Consider the following 25,960-nt stretch of genomic DNA (forward strand, 5'->3'; position numbering starts at 1 on the left):
ATTCTATGATAGCTGCATCATGTTAGGCAGAGGGGGTCATATGGGAAGGCCTGCCATTAAGCCTGCTCTACGAGGGCCGGACCCCCTCCCAAAACATTACATTTTTGGTGTGAATAACCTTGAATTATTTTGATCAGTCTAACATTTTGACTAAGGTCCATCACTTAGATTTTGTTGTAGTGAGCTTGGCTTAACTCATCCAAAGAATCCTGCTTAGATCTTGTCAATGTGGGGGAAAACCAATTTACTGGAGTTCTTTAAGGTGTATACTAATATGAGGTTTCTCAGGCAATTTACCTTTGAAGTAGTCTAAGATGTTGCAGCCTAGTCATGTCGTCTTAAGTTTTGTAAAATGAGCTGCCTTGATCCTTAATTGAACTGTCACACTTTGTACATTTTGTGTAAAGAGTTAATTATTTATACATCTGGGAAATATGATGTGCTAACATTTTTGGCATTTTGTTACATGTTGGTTTAAACTTATTTGAGTTAATCGCATGATACTTTTAACTCCTTATGATCTCCTTTAGCTGTTCTCCCCAAAGTTCACTGCCCCAGTTGATTTGTGTCCTTGTCAGTTGATTTCATGGGTTTACCCAAGAAGTGATTGGTACTGGTGCGACTTTGATAGAATTGGCCACATCTGATTTCATCTGCATACAAAATACCGCCTTGCCATTTTAAAGACTTTATTTTCTGCTATTTCTCTGCAAAGTGATGCAGAAGGCTGAGATTTAGAGACGTGACACGTTTAAATAGGTAATTTTATGAATAAGGCTTTCGTTTTCAAGCTGTAACTTTCAAACACTTAAAATTGTAATTGTTTTGTCATTACATCTTGTTCATTTTCTTTCTTAGGTTGACTTTAGCGGAATACCATGAACAGGAAGAAATTTTTAAGCTTCGATTGGGACATCTTAAAAAGGTACATCATGAGTTAAGATCTTGCTGTTTCTGACTAGTATAATTTCTCAAAAATGTCATCAAATAGTGCACTGATACTTCATTCAAAGCTATTCCTATGCTATTTCCTTATCATAGTTATATCCCCCACCACATCTTTGTGCCAGGGGTGCGATTTAAATGTAGCACAACACTCCTGTAATGACAACACTGGAAAGTATTAATGAAGGTACTCTTTGGAAGAGCCGTGTAGGAAGCTGGCTCCGGGCACACTATACCTCATTTTGATATAGTATATACAGACTCCAGTGGAACCCCAAACGGAGGTAAAGGTAGATAGCACCTTACTCTCTATTTGCGGTAGTGTGGTCGAGCAATAAGGCTTTATCAGAGGGTAATGTTAAGCATTTGTTGTACACACAATCAGCAAATGATGTTACACACTCAAAGACTGAACTCCGACCAATTTTATTTGTTTAAAAAATATTGTTAAGTTATTTTATTTCTAGAACCAAGCCAAGCCTGGCACAGGTAAGTGAAATAAATGCTTTGCGAAATATTATGCAGTGTTTACAAGTGATTGCAACTTCAAATGAAGTTGTTTGAATTACAGGTAAGTCAAGGTATTGAAATTACTGTACAAATAACTTTTTCGTTACTTTTTAGATAACTTTTTCTACTCAGTGTGATATACCTAGATATCACACTGGGACATTTCCTAGAGAAAAGCTAAGTAAATTCAGTTTTGCACAATTTTTCAGGTTCCCATACAAATCCATTCCACACTTAAAACATTTTTCAGAGAAAAACAGTCCATAGGATCATATGGAGATATATGAAGTTAACGGTTACCAGGTAAGTACTTGGTCTTTGAGGTTGAGTTTCTGGGGTTAGAACAAGGGTTCCCCCAGGGTCAAGGATGCACTCTTGTTACACCTTCAGCGGCACTAGGGCGTCTGGGTGCAGAGTGCTCGCGGGGGATAGGGGTCTCCGGTTGGTGGCTGCTCACGAGCAGGCCACTGGGCTGTGAGTAAAGCTCCGGTGTTAGGCTCAGGTCAAAGGGGGATCCGAGTTAGCATCCAAAGTACACCCTCAGCTGCGGCTGGGTGCAGGGTGATGTTTTGGTGTCGGGTGCCCTGTTGATTGCAATGGGGATTCTCCTGTTTCAACAAAGACTGCAGGCTCGGGTACAAAGATCGTTGGAGGGGTAAGTTGGGATGCCTGGGGATGCTGGGACACAGTCTGTTTGGCCACCCAAGGCTGTGGTGCTTCGGGTGCAGGGGTGTCTTTAGACATTGTGTTTCTCTTACCAGCTCCTGTTGCGGTCAGGGGGTATCCTCCAGAAAGAGGCTGCAAGCTTCAGTGGGTGATTCGAGGCAGGTCAGAGATCACCAGATCTCGAGTCAGAATCGCCGGGGAGACCTTCTCGTGATGTTGGGCCACTCGGGCTGTGGGCGACGGGTGCAGAGTGATGTAGACTCACAGATTTGGCCGGAGCTGGAGTTTGTGGGTGAACAAATCCTTTGTTCACGGGAGACAGTCTTTTCTTTGGAAGGAAGGGCAGGTTCTCCGGGTTCTTGGGGTTGCTTGCTGCAGGACACACCGGAGTTTCATTTCTGCAGGAGTGAGGTGGGGACAGGCCGGTAGGGCTGGGGCCTAGTCAGTGGGAGTCCTCTTCCTCCTAGCTTCGGCACGGCTGTTCAGTACTTCTTTTCTTTTTGTCGCTGCTTGTCTGAGGAGGCAGGGTTCAGGGGTGCCCCAAAATACTAGATTTAGGGGCGTTGCAGGTAAGTGAGAGGTTGGGACCAATGGGTCTCTTCCTTGGGGCGGGTACACCCCCTATTATCCCACCCTCCAGTGGGTGGGGGGCATATGCCTCACTCTAGTTGGCTGGGTCCCCCCATCTGCAAGATGGTGGTGACTGAGAGTTGTGCTTCACCTCGCCTCCCCCACCTGAGGGGTGGGGTTGGCAAAGGTGGGCACACCTCCCTTCCTCACTTGGTTTTCCTGCTGGTTCTCCTGCCCAAAGGGGTGGTCAGAACCGGTGGGGACCAGTTGCTGGGAGCAGCAAAAGGCCTGGGGAAGCTCACAAAGGCGGCAATCCTTTAAAGCTTCCCCTTCGGGGACCCTGCCCATCCTGGGAGAGGAGGCTTGCCACTTTATCCCAGGATGTACATTGTTTCAGACCCACAAAAGCAGCAGGTTCTCAACCCAGGGATCCAGAAACATGTCTGGTGGTGGCAGCTGGGGAGCAGCTGGACACTAATGTTAGGTCAAAATTCAGGGGGCAGCTCTAAGATGCCCTCTGTGTGCTTTTTTCATTAAATCCCACACTGCCATCAGTGTGAGTTTAAACTGCCGAGAGTGTTTTAATACCAAACTTCTCCGTTTTCAGTAAAGCCATTATGGTAGTGTGGAGTTGGTAATGACAAACTCACAGTACCATGTACTCTTAATGGCATTACTGCACTTACAATGTCTAAGAATTGTTGTAGACACTGTAGGGGTACAGGGCTCATTCACCTGTATCCTCACCACTGGTATAGTGCACCCATCTACAGGGGTGGCTGATCTATGCGAGGGCAGTGGATCGTAGGCATGGCACATAGGGATGTGTGCCATATCGACTTCACTTTGTTCTACACCAAAACATGCAGCCTGCAAAGGAGGGGGTGGGGAGGAAGGAGGGTGTGTGTGTGGGTGTGTATACGTGAGTGTGTGTGGGTGTGTACACGTGTGTGTGGGGGTGTGTACACGTGTGTGTACACATGTGTACGTGTGTGTGTGTGTGTACGTGTGTGTACAGGGCCTCTTACCATTTACCAGGGGCTGACCTGTGGCCAGAGAGTGCCAATTGGATTTGGTTTTTAATGCAGTTTTAGGGAAAGAACATAGTCCCTGGGTACCTGATTGGCAGGAGCCCAGGGCACTCTCAAAGTACATCAGCAGTTCAGCAAAAAGCGGGAGCAACCATGCAAAAAGAGGGCACTTTCTTACAAGCCGCCTCTACACTGTACAGAAAAGCTTTGCCTTCTGTTTTTTTCTATTAGACCGGTTTTCCTCTCATGAGCTAGACAGTCATGCAAGCCTACTTGGAGGGGTTCCTTCTTTTTACTTCACTGTTCATCTTCATAGCCATGCACTGGCGTGGGGGTGGTGTGGACGTGGGATAGGTGAGAGTGGATATTGCCCCTCCACCTAGGGTGTGTAGTGACTAGTCATGAGGTCAGTGAATTTATGGTCTGGGGCACATGCCTCTTTATTTGTAGCTCTGTGGGGAGATTACATTGTGGCTGTCCCTGGTTAAAAGGCTGTCCAGTTCCCATAACAGGGCTTCCTTGCCGTTACCTATGTGTTTACTTTCAAATATGCTTTTTGACTATGATTCCGTTTTGGGCAACGTTTGCATAAATGTGTCCTTTTCCTGGCACTTCTCTCCAAACACTGTACCTTTTGTTCTGTAGTAGGGGATCTCTCTGTATAGTCATAATCTAGTGAATAGTCCCGACCATGTGCGTGGACCCCAGAGCAATAAAAAATAATCTCTAAAAGGTGACAAATCATGCAGACCTGCATACACCTTTAAGAGAGAATTTAATTTAAAGACAGATAATGCAGCCTATACCCACAGGCTACACTGTCCAGTACTTCAACTAGAATTCCACCAACATCCACAAACAGCACTGCCTGTCTAGTTTTTCCCCCCATAGGAAAAAACCCTGCCTCTACCAGCAAAAGCCTCTGGAATGATAGAGAGGAAGGAGTGGACAGACAAGCCCCATAGGCTGCCATTATGTGGCTTAAACCAGGATACTGTGCCTTTAAGAAAACTTTCCAGGTTTCCAGAACTTTCCCCAGTATCCCAGAATGCCCAGCAGGTCCCATTTACTTTCAGTTCTTTTTTCCGGCTCCTGCTAGCAGGACCCTGGAGCATTGAGCTCTCCCCTTTTCAAGGGTTTTTTGGAGATTTTGTCAATTTTTGTCACTTTTTCAAGTGCTTAGTAGCTGGTACTGTCAACATGCCTGGCTTGTTCGACAAGTGCCCGGAATGTGGTAGAAAGAAGGCTAAAACTGATCCACACGAGGTGTGTATAGGTTGCCTTCCCCAGTCCCACGTGCCTGAAGACTGTACCATCTGCCACTCGTTCTCAGCCAGGACCCTGAGGGACAGAATGAAAATCAGGCTTCAAGTTCTGGAGGAGAGAAGACTGAAGGCACCAGGTGGGTCTGGAGGGGCTGATTTGGCCCATACTGAGGCCTCTGGGGGGCGCCCCAGGGGCAGGAAGACCAGTAAGCGCTCCCACTCCCCGTCGACGTCGAGGGCGTCTACGTCGAGGAGGAGGATGACCACCGTTTGTTCGCCGTCTCCCCAGGGCTCTGGGGAGAAGCGGCGTCGAGGGACCTGAATAGGCCGCCGTCGACTACATCGGCATCGTCGGCGACGACGCCGTCTTCGGTGCCGTCCAGCAGTCGGCGTCGAGATCGGACCCGGCGTCGGCGCTCGCCGTCGATGAAGAGGAGACGGTCGACGTCGCCGCCGAAGAGGAGATCGACGTCGAGACGGTCGAGGAGATCGCAGTCTCCGTCGAGGCACAGGTCGCCGTCGAGGCACAGGTCGCCGTCGAGGAAGAGAGTCACCGGAATCGGTGTACTCTGTGGTGTATACGCCTCCTCGGATGCCTCCATCACCGCCTCGTCTCCCACCTCCTCCGACTCCTCCTCCACCACCACCACCACCACCACCAACGCCACCTCCTCCACCTCCACCACCACCGCCACCTCCGCCGCCCCCACCTCGGTCGCTGCCACGCACTCCAGTGGGACCGCCGCCGGTTCCCCCGCGGTCGGTTTCCCTTCCGAGGTACCCGACTCCGCCGCAGGGGACCCCGAAGCCACGACGCCCGCGGTCGCCGGGACCGGCTAGACCGGCGGACAGGCCGAAGCGGTCGCGCTCCCGCTCTCACAGGAGGAGAAGGTCACGGAGCCGTGGACGGTCATCGTCGGACTCAGGACGACACCGTAGGAGGCACAGGTCCAGGTCGCACACGCGCTCCTCGACCAGAGACTTTTCCCCGACGCTGTAGGACTCACGGGGGACTAGGGTGTCTCCGGTGGACGACTTGGTCTCTTTCCAAGAGGTGCTGTTGAGAGGGGCAGCAAAGTTGGATATCACGGTGACGGTTCCAACACCCACGACGTCCGTGATATTCGAGACACTTCATAAGAAACATCTGTCTCGCTGTCACTCCCGCGGTGACGAAGGCCGCCCCCTCCAGGCTCATGAAAAAGTATAGGGCCCCGGAGTCGGACCCTACCTTTTTGAGAGTGGACCCGAAGCCGGATTCGGTCATCGTGACGGCGGCGAGGAAACAACATGCGACCGCCCCTTCGTCGACGGTCCCGCCTGACAAGGAAAGCCGCTGGCTGGACTCTGCGGGCAGGAAGGTGTGTGGGACCGCCGCCACTACCATGAAGGCGGCGAGTGCAGGGGCTTTGTTGAGCCGTTACGACCGGGCCCTGTGGGAGTCCCTGCAGCAGTATGCGGACCTGCTGCCCCGGGACAAGAAGGAGGACTTCTTGGAGACAGTGCGCGAAGGCATGCTGGTTTCTAATCAGGTGATCGGCGCAGCGGCGGATGTATCCTTGCTGGCCGCCCACGCCTACTGTCATGGCGTTCACCAGAGGCGGCATTAGTGGCTGCGCCTGACGTCCCTCAAGCCAGAGGCGCAGCAAAGAGTGGCCAACCTGCCCTTCTCGGGGGAAACCCTGTTCGGGAAACATGCGGACGATGAGATGGCCCGCATGAAGGCGGAGGCGGAAACCCTGACGGCCGTTGGGTTGGAGAAGGCCGAGAAGAAGCGGCGCCCGTTCCAGAGGCTGTTCGGGTCTTCGGGCAGAGGGCGTGGGCAGGGTTCGGGACAGCAGCAGCAACAACAGCAGCAGTTCCGCAAGCCCTTCCAGAAGCGCCAGAGGGGTAGAGGAGGCCAGCAGGCTACTACCACTACCAAGGGCCCGGCCGGGTCTCGGCCCTGAGCGGCTACTTCCCCCTCAACCGTTACCCACTCCAGTGGGGGGGAAGCATTCAATTTTTTCCGGCAGAGTGGAGAAAAATTACTCAGGACAAGTGGGTGCTGAATATTGTTTGCAATGGATACAGTCTTCGGTTTATCAGCCCGCCTCCAGCGATTCTGCCCGTCAGCTCTCGATTCCAGCTGAGAGAGCTCGAGACGGAGGCAGACATCTTGTTGAGAAAAAAGGCGGTAGAAGAGGTAACTCTGTCTCAAAGGGGAAGAGGTCTGTACTCTCGGTTCTTCCTCGTTCGCAAGAAGGACAAGAACGAGTTCAGGCCCATTCTGGATTTGCGACAGGCAAACCAATGGATTCGCAGAGAGAAGTTTCGCATGCTATCGTTGCACCAGATTTACCCTCAGCTGCAACGGGGAGCCTGGCTCTGTGCCATAGATCTACAGGATGCGTACTTCCATGTGCCCATAGCGAGGAAGCACAGGAAGTTCCTGCGATTCCAAGTCGGCGCCAATCACTATCAATACACAGTACTGCCATTCGGCCTAAAGTCTGCTCCCAGGACCTTCTCGAAGTGCATGGCGGTGGTGGCGGCTGACCTGCGGAGGAACAAGGTGTTTGTCTACCCGTATCTGGACGATTGGCTGATCAAGGCTTCATCCTTCTCGGAAGCACAAGATCACTTCCGATGGACGTGCGCTCTCTTACACAAGCTGGGGTTACACGTCAACATGTCCAAATCGGTCACGACTCCGGTCCAGTGCATACAGTACCTGGGGGCCTCCATCGATACGCGGTCAGCAAGCGTGTCTCCTTCGGAGGAGAGACGGTTATCACTCCTTCGGAAGGCTCAGGACCTCAGGACTGCTCCATCGACGACAGTGAGGAAGGTGTCTTCTCTACTGGGATCGATGGCCTCCTGTATCTTCCTCACGCCTCACGCACGGCTACACATGAGACCACTGCAGGAGTGCTTGGAGGATCAGTGGGATCAGAGGACAGGCTCTTGGGACGACAAGATACGACTGTCGCTGCATGCTCTTCAGTCTCTGAAGTGATGGTGTTCGGCGGAAAACCTCCTCAAGGGGGTTCCTTTCTACAAGGACATTCCCACGACGAGTGTAGTGACTGATGCTTCTCTCCAGGGCTGGGGAGCGCATTCCGGGGACTTGCAGATTCAAGGAAAGTGGTCTCCTCTGGAATCGACGTACCACATCAATTTCCTGGAACTCAGATCTGTCTTCCTGGCACTGAAGGCCTTCCTTCCGTCCTTCCAGACCAACTCGCTGCTGATACAGACGGACAATACAACCACGATGTATTACCTCAACAAGCAGGGGGGGTCGAGATCGCGCACCCTGTCGCAGGAGGCGCAGGCGATCTGGCGCTGGCTGCTGGCCCGAGGACTGACTATTACGGCCACGCATCTGCCAGGGGTGCAGAATGCTCAGGCGGACGCCTTGAGCAGGCTGATTCAGGAAAACCACGAATGGGTCATAAACGACGAAGTACTAGGAGAAGTCTTCGCAAGGTGGGGGACTCCAGACGTAGATCTGTTCGCCACCGCCGAAAACAGCAAATGCCGAGACTTCGCATCCAGGTACTACCAGCGGGGGACGCTGGGGAATGCGCTATGGATCGATTGGTCGAACAGCTTTCTGTACGCTTTTCCACCCATTCCCCTGATTCCGGCGGTGCTCATCAAGCTGTCCCAGTCCAGGGCGCGGATGATCCTGATCGCCCCGGAGTGGCCCAGGCAGTGGTGGTTCACGGACCTTCTTCACCGGTCTCTCCTTCCTCACATGCGGTTGCCGTGCAGGCCGGACCTTCTCACGAAGTTCGGGGGGCGGATGGTGCACCCCAACCTCTCGTCTTTGAGTTTGGCGGCATGGCTCCTGAAATAGTGCAATATGGCCATCTGAATCTACCAGACGATTGTATGGACATTCTGAAGGAGTCTAAGCGACCTTCCACTAGGACATCCTATGCTTACAAGTGGAAGAGGTTCTGTATCTGGTGTAAGTCCAAGAACTTTGATCCGACAACATGTAAGGAAGATGTCATCCTTCCATACCTTTTACATCTGGCACAGTCTGGCCTTAATTTCCATTCCATTAAGGTTCATCTGGCTGCTTTGACTGCTTACAGGAAATGCCCTTCACAGACTTCCTTCTTTCAGATCCCTGTGGTCAAGGATTTTTTGGAAGGCTTGAAGAAAGTGTTTCCTCCCGTCAGCTTCCCTCGCCTTCCTGGGACTTGAATGTGGTGCTGTCCAGACTGATGAAGGAGCCTTTTGAACCCATTCACAAGGCTTCATTGCAGCACCTATCCTGGAAGGCGGCGTTCCTAGTGGCCATTACATCGGCCCGCAGGGTGAGTGAACTTCAGGCATTATGTTGTCAAGAACCTTATACTGTATTTCATGCTGCTAAGGTTGTGATGCGTACTCACCCTAAATTTCTTCCTAAGGTTATCTCTGATTTTCATGTCAACCAGACCATAACTTTACCTACGTTCTTTCAGAATCCCTCTTCGCCAGCGGAAAGGTCTCTCCATTCCCTGGATGTTCGGAGGGTGTTGAAATTTTATCTGGATAAGACCAAGGATATTCGTAGGTCTGACCAATTGTTAATTATGGCTCAGTCAGGACTGGTCTTGCGACCTCTAAGCAGTCCATTTCTCGGTGGATTGTGTCCTGCATACAATTGTGTTATCAAAAGGCTAATAAGACCGTAGGGGGTAAACCTAAGGCTCATTCCACCAGGGGAAAAGCTGCCACAACGGCTTTGCTGCGTAATGTTCCGATTGCGGAAATCTGCAAGGCGGCCACTTGGAAGTCGGTCCATACTTTTGCTGCGCATTACTGTCTGGACACGGATGCCAGGGCAGATGCTCAGGTTGGGCAGGCTTCGCTGCGAAATTTGTTCGCACAGTAGTGGTAGTGTCTTGTGTGTTCTCCACCGCTTTTGTTGTGTGGGGATGGGCTTGCCATTCTATTCACTAGATTATGACTATACACAGAGATCCCCTACTACAGAAGGAGTAGTTTCTTTTCTGTAACTCCAGTTCTGTAGTAGGGGTATCTCTGTTATAGTCATAAGCGCCCGCCCTCCTCCCCGGTGGAGAGATACTTATTCATATGTAGAATGCTACAGGTCTGGCGTGCTACGCCTTCAAAAAGAACTGAAAGTAAATGGGACCTGCTGGGCATTCTGGGATACTGGGGAAAGTTCTGGAAACCTGGAAAGTTTTCTTAAAGGCACAGTATCCTGTTTTAAGCCACATAATGGCAGCCTATGGGGCTTGTCTGTCCACTCCTTCCTCTCTATCATTCCAGAGGCTTTTGCTGGTAGAGGCAGGGTTTTTTCCTATGGGGAGAAAAACTAGACAGGCAGTGCTGTTTGTGGATGTTGGTGGAATTCTAGTTGAAGTACTGGACAGTGTAGCCTGTGGGTATAGGCTGCATTATCTGTCTTTAAATTAAATTCTCTCTTAAAGCTGTATGCAGGTCTGCATGATTTGTCACCTTTTAGAGATTATTTTTTTATTGCTCCGGGGTCCACGCACATGGGCTGGACTATTCACTAGATTGACTATAACTGAGATACCCCTACTACAGAACTGGAGTTACAGAAAAACTACTCCATTCCTTTGTTCAGAGTAGATTTCTTCATGTATGAGTGTAACATGCCCATCTTCCTCCCCTGTGTTATTGCTGGTTCCCATGCAAAATGAACCAATATTGAGATCGGTCTAAAAACAATCCATAAATCACATGGGACAAATCTGACTTGATAGCTGTTGGATTCTGAGACTGTAAAAACTTGACAAAACTGTAAGATTCACTTCTTCTGGATTGGCGGAGTGATTAAAAACTTCACACCTTTTGGACCAGAGAAGAAGTAATTTCTCTCATAACAAGTTCTAGGTAGTCTGGAGACTGAGGTGGCCTGCACTGGTGGTGCATTGGACCTAGATTTCTATTCTCCCTCTAGCCTGTGCCCAGTTCAAGGTAACCGGCTTGAAGCCTTGCTACGGTGACTATTTGAGAGATAAAATTATTAAAGGCTATTTTCTGAACCTTCATCTCTTCACTTGACAGCTTGGCTGCAGAAGATCACTCATGTCGGGGAAGTGTTGTATTTGTCTAGCTCAAAAGAACTGGACACAATTAAAATGGCAACTTACAAAGTACCACCTTACTTGCTTCACATACTACATTAAGCTCTGAAATAGTATTTGAGCACTGTTCTTTGTGTGCGGTATCCTCATTGTTATAAAGATTTGCAGGCAATATATTAGTTTTCCAGCTGTGTGGTCAAAGAATTCATGGTTTTTCCACTGAATAGCAAGACCCCATCCATTGAGTGCAAAGAAACATTGTTTTAGTGGCCACAATCGGGTGTCCTACCAAGCATATGCGCGAAGAGGTGGCCTAGAGTGAAGATGCTGAGTAGGGTCGCAAGCTCCTGCCTCTGAAGATCAAAACCTGTGAACATCTGTGGTCTCCTTGGGCACTAGTGCAGGGAAGTCGTGCCTGTGGTTTGAGGGCCCACCTCAAAGTCCCATCAGCTACAGAGAGGCCGCAATTTAGCCTGAAAATAGAGCTGCTTGTTACCCACCCAGCCAGAGGGGGGGCATGTAAAATGGCACCCAGCGGGCACGAACCGGGCCAGATGAGCCCATGAGTTATGTCCATGAGGCAGTCTGCGTCGCCCACTGTAGGAAGCTGGGTTTCTGTTGCAGTAACCCCCCACTTTTTGCCAGACTACTGATTCACTTTGACTTGATGTGCCCTGGGTCCCTGCCAATCCGGTTCCCAGGGCCTGTGTTCTTTACCAAAACTGTACCTTGTACCCCCAATTGGCACCTCTCTGTACCATGGGCACTTTGGCCGGGGACGGCCTCTAAGGGCTGCAGCACTTATTGTGCCACCCTGAGAGGCCCTGTACCTTTACACACTGCCATTGCAGGCTGCGTTTTTTGGTGCAGAACAAAGTGAAGAGTCGACATTGGACACATCCCTGTGTGCCAGGCCTACAACCCACTGCCCTAGCATAGGTCAGCCAACCCTCTAGCTGGGTGCACTATGCCAGTGGTGAGGGTACAGGTGCAAGAGCCATGTACCCCTACAGTGTCTAAACCAATTCTTTGACATTGTAGGTGCCGTAATGCCATTAAGAGTATATGGTGCTGGGAGTTTGTCATTACAAACTCCACAGCACCATAATGGCTTTACTGAAAACTGGGAAGTTTGGTATCAAACTTCTCAGCACATTAAACCCACACTGATGTGGGATTTAATGAAAAATGCACTCAGAAGGCATCATAGAGATGCCCCTGAAAAACGACCTGCCTCTGGGGGGGGGGATCCCTGACCGGTACATTCCAACCTGCCACCACGAGACATGTTTCTGGACCCCTGGAGTGGGAGCCTTCGTTCCCGGAGCCGAGAAACAAAGTCTTCCCGGGCGGAGGTGGTCACACCTCCCCCAGGCCAGAAAGAGCCATCTGTGGCCGGGGAGCTTCAAAGGTCTTCCTGGCTTTGTAACACGACCCCAGCCTCTCCTGCTATCAGGAGCAGGACCCCTTCCTGTCTCCCCTCCTTTTCGGCGGGAAGACGGGCAGTAAAAATTAGCACAGCCCAGAAGGTGTACCCACCTCTGCCAACCCCACCCCTCAGGTGGGGGAGGCGAGGTGAAGCCTACACTTCAGTGCCCGCCACCTTGCAGATGGCTGGCACTCTCCAATCCGGATTAGGGATTGTGCCCACTCCCCCACGTGGGGTGATCACACCAAGGGTGTAGTCACCCTAAGGTCAGTAGCCCACTGGCTATGGACCTCGAGAACCCTAAAACGCCCCCTAAATTCAGTATTTAGGGGGCAGCCCTGAACCAAGAAGATACATTCCCCCAACCTAAGAAGAAGGGCGAAAGAAGAAGCCCAGCAGAGGAGACTGCAGAGAAAAACGAACTTGGCCCCAGCCCTAACGGCCCGTCTGCAGTTTCCAGAGATCCTGCGCCAAAAGTCGCCTTGTCCTGCAGCCAGCGACCCCTGGAAGGCCTGACTGCCTTCAACAAAGACCGAACAGCAGCTCTGTTCAAAATAAACTGCCAAGAAAGACTCCGAGCCTGCTGAGGACAAAGAAACCAGACACCTGGAACCACCACTGCACCAAACGCCTACGGCCAGAGTAGCCCACTGGTCCCAGTGAGGTCCCCCAGTGCTCCAGAGTCCGAGTCCACCGTGTGTTGACCCCTCCAGGACTCCCTAACGTAGCCTGCAGCCTCTGCATGGACACCCGACCACCCCCTTCCCTCCCCCCCCATCCTGATATCTGTTTACCGGGAGCGGCCCGGTAAGCAGATATCAGACTGTAATAGACACCCCTACATCCTGACCCCTGGAGAAGGAAACCCGAGGTGGACCTATGCCCCAGAGCCCTTTAACTTACCTGCTGAGCTGTTCGTTTCTTCTGGAAGACTCTGGACCGAGCCTGCAGCTAAAAACCAAAACCGGAAATCCCCATTTGAAAACAGGGCACCTGATGGCAAAATAGCACCCTGCACCCAGCCGCCCCAGCGCCGCTCAGGGTGCACCTTGTGTGCTAACACTGATCCGCCTTTGCTCTGAGCCCAACAACAGGAGCTTTGCTCCCACTACCTTGTGGCCTGCTCGTGAGCAACCACCAACCGGAAGTCTCCTATCCCCCATGTGATAACATTGGGCCTCAGCACGCTGCCCCCAGCCGCCCTAGTACCGCTGAAGGTGTTCTGAGAGTGCATCCTTGACCCTGGGGGAACCCCTGTTCTAACCCCAGAATACCAACTCCCACAAACTCCCACTTACCTGTAAACTGATAACTCAATTTCCTTCCATAGGATTGTATTGACTGCTTTTCTTAAATTTAGTGAGGAGTTTGTTTATATGAAACACTGAAAAACTGCAAATTTACAAAAATAGATTTACTTACCTTTCCTCTAGGTAATGTCCCAGTGTGATATCTAGGCATATCACACTGAGTTGAAAAAGTAACATAAAAAGTGATCTAAAAAGTAACGTACAAAGTAATCTGTAAAGTAACTGAAAAGTAATTTCGAAACATTGATTTACCTGTAATTCAGTCACCTGCATTCAACTGTAAAACATTGTATAAGATTTACAAAGCATTTATTTCACTTACCTGCACCAGGCTTAGCTTGGTTCTAGAAAAAAAATAACTTAATATTTTTGATACAAACAAATTGGTTCAGTCTTTGAGTGTGTGACATAATTTGCTGTCTGAGTGTGTACAACAAATGCTTAACACTACCGTCTGATAAAGCCTTACTGCTCGCCCACACAAATAGAGAGTAAGGTGCTATCTACTACTTTTACCTCTGCCTACCTTTGGGGTTCCACTGGACTGTGCACACTATACCTCATTTTGGTATAGTATATACAGAGCCAGCTTCCTATACCCACACTGCAAGAGAGTCCACGACGGAGGATTAGATTCGGGGGTTTTGACTGTCCTGACAACATCCCTGATGTAAAAGACCTGGATGGATGAGAGGGCTGGCGGCCCTGGGAGACACCAGAAAGTGCAACCTTGTGGGGGCGCAAGCAAATTTGTGGAGTCCGGTTTGAAAGAACTGCTGCTTGCAAGTATACACAGGGAACCTAAGAGGGGTCCTGCATGGGAAGATACAAGAAACAACTGCAGCTCTAGCCGAAGGTAGAATCTCCTGGGGCTATCATTCTGATACTGCCCATTATCTGTAGCGTTGGGATGATCTTCATCCTGTGCCTCAGACAGTGGGGCTATAAAGAAGCCAAACCCACGAAACCCCCTGCGGTCCTAGATGTGAGGGCCGTAAGAGGGAATTTGAGGCAGCGAGCTAAATGGAGGTCGCAGGCTATTGGTGCAAACCTGTACACAAAGTAAGTGACCATTAAGGAAGACAAACCACTGGCGAGACCAGGGTCTGGAGGTGATACCATGGAGAGGTCAGATTCTCCTGAGAGTTTAAATCTGGGTAACCCTTCATGCCTACAACCGGCAGAGCAACCAGGTGGAGGCAGACTGTGATCTGCAGCCTGGACCACATCAATGCTCCTAGAAGTATATTGGCAACAGGTAGGTCTGTACGGCATGAAACCCACAAACATAGTTCGAGATAAAGGTCACAGGGTCCTGTTCACCAATAAAAATGTACTGACATGCATTTATTAGTGAAGCGATAGGAGATGATGCAAGCCCATCTCGAGTCCTGGGTTGGGGAACTGGAAGTAAAACTGAGCCATAGATTAAATAACGAATGCTCTTTATTATGGATACTAGATCTGCTCCAGAACATAAAATAGACAACACAGCAGTAGTCCATTTAAATTGTGCTGACATGAAGAAAATCGCAACTAGGGTAACCTCGGCAGAAGTTACGTTGAAAAAACACACTGATGCTATTAAAACACTTAAGACCGATGGCAACACAATGTCTACAAGCCAGGATGGAAGACTCTGAGGGCATTTCCTGACACAATAACATAAGACTGGTAAGATTCCCAAAAGAAGGCAAAGGTACAAATCAGAATTCTTAATTGAGAACTTTGTACTAACCAAAGTGAAAACTGGGGACCTATTTACACGCTTTGTAGTGGAACAGGCGCACTATCTGTCTTGCCTTCCACCTAAACCCGGGGCTAAACTGCAGTTGATCATATAACGTATACTAAATTACAAGTATCAAAATGCTTTCCTGAGGGCAACTAATCTACATGCTCCAGTGTTTTATTTTTTATTTTTTTTAAAACAGACAATTATGATCTTTCCAAACTATACACAAGAAGTACAAGCCCAGTGACCTACTTTTATGAAAGTGAAGCTATGTAAACGGGATCTGAAATATGCTGTGATCTTCCCAGCCAAGTTAAATAATGCGAACAGAGGGCGGATTGTGGTACTTTATCTTTCCTGTGGTAGTCTCGGAGTGGCTGGAGAATTGGTGCCCTATTGAAAACAAGGCACAGGTGTGCTTAGACACCTTATGCATATAGTGACCTTGGCAACATGGAGACTGAAGTCCCAGGAATGATCTATAGCCCAGGGAGATATACTAGCTTAGAAAATCCTGCTCTTTCTTGAAGAATGTTGCCAAGAATAAAGAGGGCGGGGGTGGGGGGGTGGGCAGTGAACTAAAGAAGCCAGTAAGATTAGAGGTAGAACTGAGACTTCACAAGTCATTTGAAACCAGTTCAATGGATAATGAAAATATTTTATTACATTTGTGTTTTGTGGAGGGGGGGTTAGAGACATATCATGCATTGGGGAACTGGGTAGTTCTGAGCCCACAGCATGAGGTTATAGGGTAAGGGGGGGAGGGGACTTGGGAGGATTAGGGGGTCACTTATCGGAATTAGGAAATCTACCCAGATGTAATGTGGAAGAGAAGACTCACACAGATGGGGAAGAGAGGTTAAATAAGTCATTGCTGTGACACCAAGTGACAGGCCTAAAAGTTTATGCTGAAATATAATGATATGGAGTGTTAATGGACTGAGTCCTAATATCAAAAGAGGAGTCGTGGAGAAATTCCTTTACAGATAAAACGAGATTTGATATTACAAGGAACCCATTCAGTGGGTAATAAATGTGATTTCCTCGGAAGGGGTAAGTTAAGAATACTGGTTTTCGAAGGGTAGGAATCCTGGCTTTTAGGTCTTTTCCATTGACACGAACACAAAAATGGACCAACCCGGAGGTTTGCTACAGAGCTGTACTCTAGGACTGGAATGGAAGTAGGATTCTGGTGGTGTCCTGCTATGCTCCCCCTGTTCTCCAGGCACGAGCCTTGAAGAAGATGGAGAGATGGATCCTGCAAACGCTGGATGTGCGGTGACCTCAACCTAGCCATTCAGCCTGAATTCGATAGGGTCATGAAAACCAGTCAACAAGGCATAACAGATTGAGAGATTTAGCAAATGCCCTGGGTTTAAGGGGGGGAACAATCCAATGTGAAACAGTTCGCTTACATGCCCAATAATATGCAGATAATGTTGACTATTATTATTATTAGGAAGTTATAAAGCGCACTTATACCCAAGGGTGTCCTGGTGCTAAGAACTGAGCTTCCCTGGAGAACGAGTGTCTAATCCCTGAACAACCAAGTCTTCAAGCCCTTTCTGAAAGAGAGAAGTTCCTCTGTTTTCCTCATATGTGCTGGCAGACAGTTCCATGCGGTGGCTGCACCATAGGAAACAGCTTTCCTTCCCAGCTGGCCTTTTTTATCCTAGGCACCACCACTAGATTGCCCTCCATAGAGCGCAGTGCCTTCCCCGGCACATACTGCTTGAAACAAGCCTTCAAAAACTCTGGGCCAGTGCCTTTCAATGCCTTGAAAACCAAACACAAGGCCTTAAATTGGGAGCGTCTGTGTATTGGAAGCCAATGAAGTTTCCTCATTACTTCATGGTTCCAGTGGCTCACATGTGTAGATATTGTGACACACACTTCCTACCGAGAGGGATCTCCCCATTCTGCAAAAGATTCCATACCGATATGAAATAAGAGCGGGTGGAGTGGAGGTTGGATCCATATGACATTAAAGATTGGGAGACTAAGAAATCCCAGCAGGAAGCAACTGAGACTTGCATGGCAGAAAAAGTAGGATTGGTGAGTCTGGGATAACTGTCTGGGAAGCATACAGAATGGTCTTTCAGGACAATTGCTGAATCCAATGGAAAGGTGACTAACCAATCTTGATATAGACTTGGCCCACCTAATAACAATCATGAGTTAACAATATCGGCTGCTGTTAGAGGACGAAACTAGGACACTGTCGTGCAAAATACCACAAGTCGCATGTGGTGGGAAGTAAGTAGGTTTGAAGAGTCAAATCCCCAACTGGAGAGTCTTCACCCGATATTGCCCAAGCCTATGAACTCCATTTCCAACTATATTATCCAAGGAACAGATGTACAGACACTGAGGTCTGGGAGTTTCTAAGAGACATTCCCAGAGTCACTCAAGAAGATTGAGAAGGGCTGAATTGAAAGCTGGAGGTAGAGAAGGCTGTAAAACAACAAAACAGGGAAGACACCAGGGCCTTAATGGATTCCCAGAAATCCTTTAAGGGTTTTCAGTGGGGAAACTCAGTGAACCTCTTGCTCAGATGTTCTTGGCTGCCCGGAGGGAGAGATGCCTACCACAACATTTTAGAACAAGCAGTAAATCGGTGGAGGATTATGCCTCACACAGGCCTATTTCCTTACTTAATAAGGAAGCCAAAATACTAGCTAAAATGTTGGTTAATCAAATTATTACAAGTCATCAAAAAGTTAGTAGCTGTGGATCAATCAGGCTTTATGCCACACAGATCCATCCAGCATAACCTTAGGAGTCTCTTAGAGGTCTTACATTGAATAGAGATGATGTAGGAACATAGGAGAGAGTTGATGCAGGAACCAGTGATTCTGCTGTCCCTGGATGCAGTGGAGAAGTGTGGCTCAATGATTAGAGCGGCAGACGCTGGTGCGGAGGTCTAGCCCGGGACCAGGGTTCAATTCCCCGCCTCGGCGGGTCTTGGGCTCAAAAATTCCACGGACCTGATAATTCTCGCCTCGGTGCCTATTCCAATCATGGAGTCCCACTCTGCAACTCTGGGCAATAGCTTGCTTAATCTCCAACGGCCCCCACAACGCTAAGGATGCCTGGCCTCCACCTTGGGGGTGCCCAGGAGTGGACGCCTCACAGGGAAAGCCAGGATGGGTTCCACAGCGGTATTCGTACAAGCGCCTTGAGACCCTTGCGGGTGAGTAGAGCGCTATACAAGTATCAAATTTACAAATTTACAATACATGCAGAGAGGCATTCAACTCCCTTAAATGGCCTTTTCTAATCCCTGTGTTGCAAAAGTAATGGATTGGACCCCGAATTCAGGGTGTGGATGCAACTGCTATACATCCACCTGATAGCCCGAGAGAGATTAAACGATATGCTGTCAAGAGAATTCCCATTGGGCCGTGGCACAAGATAGGGTTGTATACTATCCCCTTGTTGTTTGTGTTTGCAATTGAAACTTTGTGGCGCGCATGAGGAGGGACACCCTCATAGGGATATCTGCTGGGACATGGAATGGGAAGACCTAATCTCTCTATATGCGGATTACATCATTCTTTACCTGCCAGATGCATACATTTCATTTCCAGGGTTCTGGAAGTCTTTGATATTCGCCTGACCATTAACTAGCATAAATATTTGGCTGGTCACACTGTTATCTATACTCTGGCTAAGATCACTGGGATTTTGAAGAGGGTGAATCGAGAAATGAATTGGTGGGACAAAATCACTCAGAAGATACCAATATGGGACTCCACTCCGAGAGTGTGGCCTCCTGGGCATATCCAAAGTTGGAGGTGTATGGGGAACCCAAGACATGATGACATTCAATGAACTTATGCAACAATATCATTCCCAATACTGCAAGTCCAGCATGCTTTACCTACACTGCCTTAATGCAGGACATTACAGATAAATCCCTATTAGAATTTAGACTGCTCATTGCACCCCTCCATAAACATGCAGTATCACAAATTTATAGGCTGTTGCTCAATAACTACCAGCCTCCATTAGACTAACTGAAAAGTAAATAGGAGTAAGACCTCGGAATCCTGCAAGATGCTGACTGGAGGAAAGTCATTAAATACCAAAGGGAGTTTGCAATAAGATCTGTTTTTTGACTGTTACAACACAGGTTAATACATCTGAAGAGATTTAGGATTTAAATTTGAACCTGGCAACAAGTTTAAGCCCAAGATCTTTGACTATCGATTTAAGATCGGTGTACACACAGGTCAAAAGGCAAAGGAATCAACTACCATAGCCGAAAGATGCAATACATTTTCTCTCAGGACTAACCCACACCTTTATGCCAAATTGGCACCCTTGTTTCACTTAAATGAGCAAGTCACTTTAGATGGCTATGACTCTACGACCTTTGGTCAGTATCTCATAGGTCATTACATTGACAAGGTGTTTACAATTCAACATAGATGAGACTAATGATTCCAGGTAGTGGGGCCAACTATTTTTTTTCACTGGATTAGCATTCGTTATCCAGTGCAAGGCCATTGCTAAAAAAGTGGGGTAGGATTCCACCAGAGGCATGCCGGCCATGGCTGCATTTTTGTGGGTATACCATTGATCAAGATCTACAAGGCAGGGACATGGAAGTCCACTCGAAACTTGAAAACGCACTGCTGCCTGGATGTTCAAGTTTGATAGGATTAGCCATAGCACAAGTGGTGATACTTCACTTAAGATGAGCTACGTACCACTAATATAATTAATTGCGACTTTTTTTATAGTCTTATTCTATAAAATATCCACTTCTGGAGAAAAAGGGTTTCTAACTTGTGCCTACATTCCATCTGTGGTATCTTTCATTTATTATTATGCAGCCTTTTCACCCTCTATTTTATGAAGCTTCATCAGTCTCTTCATTTCACTGTCCAGTTTATCAACCATATTGACTAGAATAGACTTCCATGTGTGCAAGGCTTATTCAAAGTTAGATGAGTTCATAATGCTACTGATATTTAACATTTACTAATGAGGATCCCCAGCCTGAGAATAAATCGAACATGTGAATCTTTGAAAGGTACCAAAGCAGGCGAATTGTAGTAATGGGTAAATAATTGCTGCTGAATGTTGCCATCCCCTCTGTTTCATTTGTGGAATCAACCCACAACTTGAGTCACCGAAAGCAAGGACATAGGAGCTGAATAAAGTTAAGTTATTGGTGAATAGGACTAGTAACTTATAGGCTTGCTCAGATTGTGAACACCTGCCTGCCGTCCTCATGAGTCATTGATCAGTCAAGACTACCTCGTGGATTTTATTTGTTGTTGATTTATTTTAAGAAGCGAGAAATGCAAGGATGTGCACCCATGTGGGGAAAGTGAGTTCCCTGTATAAAACATACAGCCACATATGTGGTCACGTACATGCACATTTTAATTATATTAACAGCTGTGGAAATTGTTTCCATTCCTGCCAGTAGGTCAGTCCGCACCCATAAACTGATAAGGATATTCCAAAAACAGATTAGAAGGAATATATTCTCAATAAAGATAACTTGATGCGTTTTATTCTTCTTGAGCCTACCTTTTTACCTGAAATCCTTCCACAGTAATTAGTCTGTAGGTCTACTAGCTTCATTTCATTCTTTCTAAGGTGATTACTTTGACATGAGGACGGTTCAGAGATCATATGTATTAAGGACAAAAGTAATCTGAAAGGAAGGGCAAAACTTTATTCCTCAGGAATATTCATAAAGGGTAAGGAATCAAACATCTATTTAATATTGGATTTAGAGGTAAATCTTAATGTTCGAGGCATATGAGCTGCAGATCACACACTAAGGATAAGATCGCCATCTGGTGTTGGGCTCGGATGATTGCAGGTTGGTCACGAGATTGGTGACTCCTCCCCTGGACAACAGTGCGCATGGGCATCCACTCCATCCTCAGATTGTTTTTTTCCGCCATTGGGTTCGGATGAACTTTTTTCCGCTCTAGCAGAAAACTTATAGCAATCACTACAACTCTCATAACTTCAAAACTCGACGTCGAAAACCATATCGGACCGACTCCGGACGCGGCTGATGGAAAGGACACCTTTTAAAAAATGCCCCCAATGTGGAGCAAAGTTCCCTCATAGCGATCACCACGAGGTCTGTAATTTGTGCCTTTCACCAGACCACAACGAATTTAGCTGTCCAGCCTGCGCCGCATTCTGCTCAAAGAAAACCATCCGGGACCGAAGAGCTCGACGCCATATCATGGCCAAGCCGGTTCCGGAACCAGAAGACATCTTTGCACAGGACGTCCCTGACGATGACTCCGAAGATCTACAAATCGTGTCCGAGGCCGACGATTCAGATCCGGGGCAGCCCGTGAGTACCAGCCCCCCTACCCCAACACCACCCAAAAAGACATTGGTCAAGACTCTGCCAACTGGGCCCAGTCGCAATCCAAAAACATCTTCTGAAGCCCCGCCCTCGGGCCCGGCTCCGAAGAAAAGTAAGCCTGCAGGTGGCTCGGGCTCGAGCAAACCTCATGTAATTGTGCCTATAAAACCTTCGGCACCAAAGCAGGCTTCGGTACCGAAATCTCCACCGGCACCGAAACGTTCTTCGGCGCCGAGGTCTCCACTGGCACCAAAAGGCCCGTCGGCAACCGAAAGGCCCGTCGGCACCGAAAGGCTCGTCGGCACCGAAAAATCCACCGGAACCGAAAAGTTCTTCGGCACCCAAAAACATCTTCGGTGCCAAAACACGTCCATAAAGGACCGAAAAAAACGGCGCTACAGCCGCCTTCGGACACTGAGGAACTCTTTCGACCTGATCCTAAGCAAAAACGGATTTACATAAATCCGAACACTGGACATGTCACAGCGGTGCCCTACAAGAAAAGGAAGCTGGACTCACCACCTCCTCCAGCACCTCCAAAGAAGGACTGTGCCACTTCACCCATACGTCCTTCCTCTCCTCCATTACCTCCTATTCCATCCCCCCAACCCCCACCGCCTGCACCTCTACCATCTCCTTCTCATACACCACCTCCACAGGATGATGATGATTTTGGGGGAGGGGGAGACCCAGATTTCTTTACTTATCCCACTGATCCTACTGATACCTTTACACTCCCGGACACAGCACCAGTAGATTACTAGACTTACCCACTGCCTGATGTGCCTGACCCCGCTCCATACCCCTCAAAACCCTCCCCTCCTGATGATCATTTAGGGTTCGGTCAGCTTATTAACAGAGCAGCATCGTTTCATGGTGTCACCATGCACACCGACACTCCTGAGGAGGATTTTCTACTCGACACTTTTGAGCAGTCCCAGAAAACAGTCAACATTCTACCCATGATTAAGGGAGTGATAAAGCATGCCACTGAGGTTTTTAAAGACCCTGTCAGGGCCAGGGTTCTCAACCCCAGAATAGAAAAAAAATACAGACCAGCGCCACAAGATCCTGCGTACATCAAGGCGCAACTCCCCCTAGACTCACTAGTCGTCTCCAATGCCAGAAAAAGGGCCAGCTCCCAAACAACCGGAGACACGCCGCCCCCAGACAAGGAGTCTAAACTCCTGGAGGCTTCGGGAAAAAGGGTTGCCGCTCAAGCGCCTAACCACTGGCGTATCGCAAATACACAAGCCCTATTGGCTCGTTATGATAGAGCCCATTATGATCAACTGGAGGATCTCTTACAACACCTGCCTGAACCTTTCAAAACACAGGCCACTGACCTCATACAAGAAGGCAAACTAATAAATGTGCATTAGACTCAGCGGACACCGCCTCTAGGGCAGTCAACACAGGCGTATTGCTTAGACGCCACGCATGGCTGCGCATCTCCGGCTTCAAGCCGGAAGTACAAACCTCCATTCTTGCTCAACCCTTTAATCCGGAGCAACTATTCGGCCCGGCAGTAGACACTGCCCTAGAAAAAATGAAGAGAGATAATGAAACTGCAAAATCTATGGGAGCATTGCAGTCTACTCAACCCAGAGGCTCCTTTCGTCGCTCCTTTTATAGAGGAGCTTCCAAAAATGTGGGAACAGACAACTCTTCCACCTTCAAAACATCAGGTCAAATATCCCCTAACAAAGGATATTTTAGAGGAGGGTATCGGGGAAACAATAATAAAGGCCGGGGACAGGGTAACAACAACAACACCCGCTCCTCTACAGCCACCAAACAGTGACTTGCCACCACTCCCCCCAGACCATTCCACTCCGGTCGGGGGCAGGCTTCAACAGTTCCTACGTGTCTGGAATACCATCACCTACAGACAGGTGGGTAAGACAAATTATCCAATATGGCTACTGCCTCGAACTCATAAACCCGCCCCCAAACATACCACCCAGACACCGTCCCATGACGTCTCACTACCTCACACTCCTCAAACAGGAAATACAGTCTTTGCTTCAGAAAAACGCAATAGAACCTGTTCCACTACAACATCAGGGCACAGGAGTATATTCTCTATACTTCCTCATTCCCAAAAAGGACAAAACCTTGAGACCCATACTGGACCTCAGACTACTGAACCAGTACATACAATCAGATCATTTCCTCATGATCACTCTCCAACAGGTCCTTCCTTTACTTCAACAAGGAGACTTCCTTGCCACATTAGACCTCAAGGACGCATATTTTCACATCCCTATGCATCCCGCTCACAGGAAGTATCTACGATTCGTGGTAGACGGTCAGCACTATCAGTTTACAGTTCTCCCATTCGGAGTAACAACTGCACCAAGGGTGTTCACCAAGTGCTTGGCAGTTGTGGCAGCATATCTCGGGAGACAACAAATCCATGTCTTCCCCTATCTGGACGACTGGCTCATAAAAGCCAATACTCTAGACCAATGCGTTCACCACACCCATAGCACTATTCAAACCCTGCACAATTTGGGATTTACCATCAACTATCCCAAATCTCAACTACAACCCTCCCAAGTACAACAATACCTGGGAGCCACCATAGACACAGCCAAAGCCGTAGCTTATCCCAGCATAGCCAGGATAGCCAACATACAAAGTCTGATCAAAACATTTCAAACGCAACCCTCTCTCCCCGCAAGAGTGTTCATGCAACTCTTAGGCATGACGGCGTCATGCATCTCCATAGTAACCTATGCACGCCTTCAAATGCGTCCCTTACAGGATTGTCTAGCACAACAGTGGAATCAGGCCCATGGACAACTTACCGATCTGGTGTTGGTGGACAGCCGCTCACTCCGCTCACTGAAGTGGTGGAACACCATCAACCTGTCCAAAGGGCGGCCGTTCTTGGAGCCCCTTCCACAAGTTGTGCTGACCACCGACGCATCTCACAGGGTGGGGAGCCCACCTCCTTCAACACACAACTCGGGGACGGTGGACCACTCAACAAAAACAGTTCCACATCAATCACCTGGAACTTCTAGCGGTGTTCCTAGCACTGAAATCCTTCCAAGTGCATCTCCAAAACAAAACTGTCCTCATCCGCACGGACAACATGACCACAATGTATTACATACAGAAACAAGGAGGGACACATTCTCTACAACTGTCCCAACTGGCGCAACAAATTTGGAGATGGGCAATTCCCCGGAACATCTACCTACTAGCAGAACACCTCCCAGGGGTTCAGAACCAGGTGGCCGACCTCTTAAGTCGCCACACACAGCAGATACACGAATGGGTACTACACCCCAAAGTCTTACTCCCATTCTTCCAAAAGTGGGGACAACCAGACATAGACCTGTTCGCCACACCAGAAAACGCAAAATGCCCAACCTTCGCCGCCAGGTACCCACACCCGCGATCAAAGGGCAATGCAATAAGGATGAACTGGTCAGGCAGATTTGCATACGCTTTTCCGCCTCTCCCTCTCATTCCATTTGTGGTACGCAAACTGAAACAGTCGCTAACACTCATCCTAGTGGCTCCCACTTGGGCACGTCAACCCTGGTTCACCACACTTTTGGAACTATCGCTAGTTCCACATCAAAAACTGCATCTCTCCCCGGATCTCTTAACCCAGAACCATGGAGAAATCAGACACCCAGATCCTCAAACACTGAACTTGGCAATCTGGCTCCTGAAGTCTTAGAGTTCGGGTACCTCAACCTTCCTCCAGACTGTATGAATATCATTAAGGAAGCCAGGAGACCTACTACTAGGGCATGCTATGCTGCAAAATTGAAAAGATTTGCCATTTACTGCGCTAACAATGACATACAACCACTGGATGCTTCCATCCAGAACATCATTTGCTATTTATTGCACTTGCAAAGATGCAATTTAGCGTATTCCTCTATACGTCTACATCTAGCGGCATTAGCAGCCTATTTGCAAAATAGACAACACCTGTCCCTCTTTAAGGTACCAGCTATTAAAGCATTTATGGAGGGTCTTAAAAGAATCATTCCTCCAAGGTTACCGCCTTCCCCGGTGTGGAACCTTAATATTGTTCTAACAAGGCTCATGGGTCCACC

The 25,960-nt window shown here is 48.5% G+C and overlaps 1 protein-coding gene across 10 annotated transcripts in view; it reads left to right on the forward strand.

Annotated features, from left to right (window-relative positions):
* TLK1 (tousled like kinase 1) overlaps positions 1–25,960 on the forward strand; it is a 967,987-nt gene that overhangs the window by 654,885 nt on the left and 287,142 nt on the right. For all 10 annotated transcript variants that reach the window (XM_085645312.1, XM_085645310.1, XM_085645315.1 and 7 more), the window contains one exon: positions 859–925. In XM_085645312.1, coding sequence (XP_085501438.1) covers positions 859–925 — 67 coding nt within the window. The remainder of the gene's footprint in view (positions 1–858; positions 926–25,960) is intronic.

The sequence above is a fragment of the Triturus cristatus genome, chromosome 3_1 (assembly GCF_964204655.1).
Source record: "Triturus cristatus chromosome 3_1, aTriCri1.1, whole genome shotgun sequence".
Lineage (NCBI taxonomy): Eukaryota > Metazoa > Chordata > Amphibia > Caudata > Salamandridae > Triturus > Triturus cristatus.